At 39.7% G+C, this 6,647-nt stretch overlaps 1 protein-coding gene across 1 annotated transcript in view; it reads left to right on the forward strand.

The window, feature by feature from the left end:
- The window catches only part of rab1a.L (RAB1A, member RAS oncogene family L homeolog), a gene marked incomplete at its 5' end in the record, with an annotated part of 30,381 nt that extends 24,100 nt beyond the window's left edge, over positions 1-6,281 (forward strand). Inside the window, 3 exon segments of the mRNA NM_001086669.1 lie at positions 1,468-1,563; positions 3,054-3,185; positions 5,343-6,281. Of these exon segments, the coding sequence (NP_001080138.1) occupies positions 1,468-1,563; positions 3,054-3,185; positions 5,343-5,537 (423 nt within the window). The 3' untranslated portion in view covers positions 5,538-6,281.
- Between the last annotated feature and the right edge of the window lie 366 nt (positions 6,282-6,647).

Consider the following 6,647-nt stretch of genomic DNA (forward strand, 5'->3'; position numbering starts at 1 on the left):
AGGCTGGAGTGACTGGATGTGTAACATAATAGCCAGAACACTACTTCCTGCTCTCTTGGTTTCCACTGATTGGTTACCAGGCAGTAACCAATCAGTGACTTGAGGGGAAGGCACATGGATCTTAACGGTTTCTTTTGAATCTGAGCTGAATGCTAAGGATCAATTGCAAACTCACTGAACAGATATGTACCATGTGGCCCCCCTTAAAGTCGCTGACTAAAGGTGGCCATACACGGGCCGATAAAAGCTGCCGACAGATCGAGTCGGCAGCTTATTGGCCCGTGTATGGGGCACCCCCGACCGGGCTTCCCCGATCGAGATCTGGCCAAAAGTCGGCCAGATCTCGATCGGATGGGACAAAAAATCCCGTTGGATCGCGGCCGCATCTGTTGGTTGATGCGGTCCCGCGATCCAACCGCCCGCTCACATTAGCTTAGGATCCGATCGTTGGGCCCACAATCGGATCAGCCCGATATTGCCCACCTCTGAGAGAGATCCGCTCCGAGGTCTCTCCGTGTATGGCCACCTTAAAGGGATACTGTCATGGGGAAAAATTTTTTTTTCAAAATGAATCAGTTAATAGTGTTGCTCCAGCAGAATTCTGCACTGAAATCCAAACAGATTTTTTTTATATTCAATTTTGAAATCTGACATGGGGCTAGACATTTTGTCAATTTCCCAGCTGCCCCATGTCATGTGACTTGTGCCTGCACTTCAGGAGAGAAATGCTTTCTGGCAGGCTGCTGTTTTTCCTTCTCAATGTAACTGAATGTGTCTCAGTGGGACATGGGTTTTTACTATTGAGTGTTGTTCTTAGATCTACCAGGCAGCTGTTATCTTGTGTTAGGGAGCTGCTATCTGGTTACCTTCCCATTGTTCTTTTATTTGGCTGCTGGGGGGGGGAAAGGGAGGGGGTGATAATCAGTCCAACTTGCAGTACAGCAGTAAAGAGTGATTGAAGTTTATCAGAGCACAAGTCACATGACATTGGGCAGCTGGGAAATTGACAATATGTCTAGCCCCATGTCAGATTTCAAAATTGAATATAAAACAATCTGTTTGCTCTTTTGAGAAATGGATTTCAGTGCAGAATTCTGCTGGAGCAGCACTATTAACTGATTCATTTTGAAAATTTTTTTTTTTCCATGACAGTATCCCATTAACTCGGAGTTAGAGAGCTGAAAAGCAGGAAGTAGTGTTCTGGCTATTGTGTTACATATCCAGTCACTCCAGCATTTATACATTACATTTTTGCCTAACTAACTATATATGAAATTTTGATTTTTTATTTTGCACAGCCTATTTATTTACCCAGTTTTTATTTTTACACTGAACTATTCCTTTAAGATCACTGTAATGCCATACAGCCAAGTGTGAGTGAATGTGTATTTTATGTGAATGTGTACAAATCCCAAATGAGCCAAAAGCAATCCACTCGGGTTAACATGTATTTCTCCTCTCTCTCAGTGGGACACTGCCGGCCAGGAAAGATTTCGAACCATTACATCAAGTTACTACAGGGGAGCCCACGGCATCATTGTTGTGTATGACGTAACAGACCAGGTAATGGCTTTTTTCTTGTCGTTTGCAATTCACGTGGAATGCAATTTATATTCTAAAGTCCAGCGATAGACATGGTGATTATATCAAGATCATAACATTATTTATAAAATCATCTCCCGAGCAGTCAGATCTTTTTCAGAGGTCACATGCCCACAAGTCATAAACAAACCACTGCCATTAAGTGGAATATTTGCTTTTGTTTGTAGGTGCCCTTCATTATTTTTATCCTACGCAGAGTCTATAGTAAGAGATTAGATCATTGTGTTTACCTTCATTCTGACATTCCAGATAGAGCTCCAGTTTAGTTGCCTTTACAGACATTTCCCATAAACCATACTGGTGTATGCACAATACAGTAGAACCCCCATTTTACGGTTTTCAGGGGACCAGAAAGAAATGGTGTAAAATCCAGGAAAATGTAAAACCAGGGAAATTATGTATAATACATAGGTGGGGACCACCATGTAAAATGAGAGAAAACTTAAAATCAGGGGATGTAAAATTAAAGTTCCACTGTATATGTTCCTGTGTTGGGTCTCAGGTGAAGAAGCCCAATTGTGGCAGTTTCTACTAACAGCCATGAATAACATTTTAGCTCTTATGTTACAGTCAATAAGTAGAAGTATTTGCTTCATGCACAACAGGCCTCAAGCTGGCCATAGACGTGCAGACTATTAGGTTATATCAGACGAGCAAACGTCCGTTCCAATCTTCCGACCTGCAACTAACCATTCAGATTAAAGGAGAACTCGCGCGAAAATGAACATTTAATATAAGCTTCATCATAATAAAGCAAGAAACTTGCAATACAATCATCTGCTAGGAAAGGGAGCCCCCCTATAATATATATTGGATCTAACTGTCAATGAATATCTGACACCCAACTGCTGAATGAAGACGGATGCTTAGAAGATGTATTGGAGCTCACTCTATTAAAATGACCAGACGTCATGTCTCTCTACATGCAGAATTTGTGCAAAAGACCGTTATTTTGTTTGTACTGGAATCGGTTATTTGAAAGAGCTCTAATACATCTGCTAGGAAAGGATCCCCCTTATAAGATATATTGGATCTAACTGTCAATGAATATCTGACACCCAACTCCTGCATCAAGACAGAATGAAGAGAAACCGATGCTGAGAGATAAACTTGATTATTTCAGAAACGGTACAGAATTTTGAATTGATTATATTTAGAAAACTTCTTATTTCAGTATGCTGAAGCTTATATTACATTTTCATTGATGCAATAGTTCCCCTTTAATTTGTCACTACTGGGTGTGGATAGGGGAGGGGCTACGTTCAGGGCTGGGGAAGCTGTCTGGGTCGCTGGGGCCCACCATGTTTATTAACCAGCTTTCTCCTTGTATGGAGTTACTAGGATAACTGAGCAAGTGGATTAAGGAAATCTGCTCCAACATCCGCTCGCCAGTTTGAAACCGTCTTTATTATGTTTACACCATTGCCTAAATTGGAATCTTATTTTTCCAGGAATCCTTCAACAATGTCAAGCAGTGGCTTCAGGAAATAGATCGTTATGCCAGTGAGAACGTTAACAAGTTATTGGTAGGCAACAAATGTGATCTCACAACAAAGAAAGTTGTGGACTACACAACAGCAAAGGTAACGTGATTTCAGCTCTTCGCTCTGTTTTTGTGCTTAGAAAAGTCTAAAGGTTTGGTGCAAGTGAGGGGGGAGGGCAAGAAGTTGTTAATTATCCACAAATGAGCTGTCTCTAATTATCCACAAATGAGCTGTCTCTAATTATCCACAAATGAGCTGTCTCTAATTATCCACAAATGAGCTGTCTCTAATTATCCACACATGAGCTGTCTCTAATTATCCACACATGAGCTGTCTCTAATTATCCACACATGAGCTGTCTCTAATTATCCACACATGAGCTGTCTCTAATTATCCACAAATGAGCTGTCTCTAATTATCCACAAATGAGCTGTCTCTAATTATCCACAAATGAGCTGTCTCTAATTATCCACAAATGAGCTGTCTCTAATTATCCACAAATGAGCTGTCTCTAATTATCCACAAATGAGCTGTCTCTAATTATCCACAAATGAGCTGTCTCTAATTATCCACAAATGAGCTGTCTCTAATTATCCACAAATGAGCTGTCTCTAATTATCCACAAATGAGCTGTCTCTAATTATCCACAAATGAGCTGTCTCTTATTAATTATCCACAAATGAGCTGTCTCTAATTATCCACAAATGAGCTGTCTCTAATTATCCACAAATGAGTTGTCTCTAATTATCCACAAATTTGCTGTCTCTAATTATCCACAAATGAGCTGTCTAATTATTCACAAATGTGCTGTCTCTTATTAATTATCCACAAATGAGCTGTCTCTAATTATCCACAAATGAGTTGTCTCTAATTATCCACAAATGAGTTGTCTCTAATTATCCACAAATGAGCTGTCTCTAATTATCCACAAATGAGCTGTCTCTATCCACAAATGAGCTGTCTCTATCCACAAATGAGCTGTCTCTATCCACAAATGAGCTGTCTCTATCCACAAATGAGCTGTCTCTATCCACAAATGAGCTGTCTCTATCCACAAATGAGCTGTCTCTATCCACAAATGAGCTGTCTCTATCCACAAATGAGCTGTCTCTAATTAATTATCCACAAATGAGCTGTCTCTAATTAATTATCCACAAATGAGCTGTCTCTAATTCAGCCACACTGAGCACAATCATTTTTGTTCTGAAAGATGGTACTGGTATGGGATCCATTATATGGAAACTCCAGAAAGCAGTCTCCCATAGACTCCATTTTTTGCAAATAATTCCATTTTTTCAAAACATGTTCCTTTTTCTCTGTAATAATAAAACAGTAGCTTGTACTTGATCCCAACTAAGATATAATTAATCCTTATTGGAAGCAATTTATTGGATTTATTTAATGTTTACATGATTTTCTAGTAGGTTTAAGGTATAAAGATTCAAATTATGGACAACTCCTTATATGGAAAACTCCAAGTACCGAGCATTCTGGATAACAGGTCCCATACCTGTACTGTGTATTTTAATATAGGATCAACATTGTATTTGCAATTGGCCTTCATTTTATAGCCTTGTTATGTATCTTTAAGTTAGACAATGAACGCTATTTGGTTGCTAGAGTTGAATTATAATAGCAACCAGGCAGCAGTCAAGGCTGAATTGTAAGAGGAACAGGAACACAAAGCTGAACAATAAAGAAAATAAAAGAAACATCTAAAAAGCCTCAGAGTCCTGTTAAAGGGATTCTGTCATGATTTTTATGACGTAGTTTTTATTCCTAAATGACACTGTTTACACGGCAAATAATTCACTCTACAATATAAAATTATCGTTCCTGAACCAGCAAGTGTGTTTTTTTTAGTTGTAATATTGGTGTGTAGGTGCATCTCAGGTCATTTTGTCTGTCATGTGCTTTCAGAAAGAGCCAGTACAGGTATGGGATCCGTTATCCAGAAAACTTAATATCACTTAAATTTGCAGGACAGCAGTAGTGTGACTAAAGTTTATCAGAGCACGAATCACATGACTGGGGGCACCTGGGAAACAGACAATATTTCTAGCTCCATGTCAGATTTAAAAAAAAAAATCCATATCCGTTGTTGAAAAAAGGATTTCAGTGCAGAATTCTGCTGGAACAACACTATTAACTGATGCGTTTGGAAATAAACATGTTTTCCCATGACCGTATCCCTTTAACGTGTTCATAAACTGCCTGTCCCTATTCTGATCTGTCCTTTGCTCTCCACATCCGTAGGAGTTTGCAGACTCTCTGGGAATTCCATTTTTGGAAACAAGCGCAAAGAACGCGACAAACGTAGAGCAGGCCTTCATGACAATGGCAGCGGAGATCAAAAAGCGAATGGGCCCTGGCGCCACAGCAGGCGGTCAAGAGAAGAACGTCAAAATCCAGAGCACTCCAGTCAAGCAGTCTAGTGGAGGATGCTGCTAAAATTGCCCCCCACCCACCAACAGCCCCTTCTCCCTCCTCAGCAGTGAAATCTCAATCTGAACCCAAGTGACAAAAAACGAAAATCGCCTGAATTGTACTGTATGTAGCCGCACTACAGCAGAATCTTACCGTCTCTCCCCAAAGTCAGCAAAACTCAGTACTGACTTTTTTTTTTGTTTTTTGTTTTTTTTTAATTTTATTTTATTTTATGCCCTTGACTCAAGACAGCTCAACTTCATTTTCAGAACTGTTTTAAACCTTCTATCCCATCCCCCACCTCTACTATGTGTGCTGGTTTATCAATAATGTGTGTAACCCTTGCTTTACTAATACCATATTGTATCCCTGTGGTTTGTTAGAATACCCCCTCCCCCACCCATGTCCCAGTTTGGTGTTGCTCTTGGCATGTTTAGGTGTCAGGTTTAGTCTTCTGAAGATGAAGTTCAGCCATTTTGTATCAAACAGCACAGCAAACGGCGTCTGTAAGTTTCCATTCATGAATAAAGTTAAGTGATATGTTCTATGTAAGATCTGATTTTGCTAGTTCTTTTTCTGTAAAGTGATAGGAGGATTAAATTGATTGGCTAGTTTGCTGCCAGAGGCCCCTCCCCCCCAACCCATAGGGGGTGAATAGTTTATTAATACTCTGCATATAATCTGTGGCCGCAGGACGTAGTTATTTGTTTCATAATGTAAAAAAAACAATTGAAATCATTTAATAAATATTGTACTTATTGGACGTAATATCAAACTGTATGGTGGTAAGTATTGTCTTAATTTTGTCTACTGATGGGTCAATGAAGTTCTATTTGGGCCGAGCATGGACCTGAACGTTTACAGCTGGTTTCTTCTGTACACAACTAACAAGTGCTTAAAGGACCAGTAACAGCAATTTAAAAAAAAAAGTATAGAACGAAAAAAAACACACAGACAAATGTAACTTAAATTGCTTACCGAAATAACTTACCGAAACTCCGCTTGTGCTCCTCTTCATTAAAGCCGATCCATTGTGCGGCCCTCGATTTCTCCTCCCTGCTTTTCATTATGGGAGATAGCCAGGGAGGAGAAATCAAGCGCCGCACGATGGATCGTAGCCTTTTCTGAAGAGGA

Source organism: Xenopus laevis, chromosome 5L, assembly GCF_017654675.1.
Source record: "Xenopus laevis strain J_2021 chromosome 5L, Xenopus_laevis_v10.1, whole genome shotgun sequence".
Classification (NCBI taxonomy): domain Eukaryota; kingdom Metazoa; phylum Chordata; class Amphibia; order Anura; family Pipidae; genus Xenopus; species Xenopus laevis.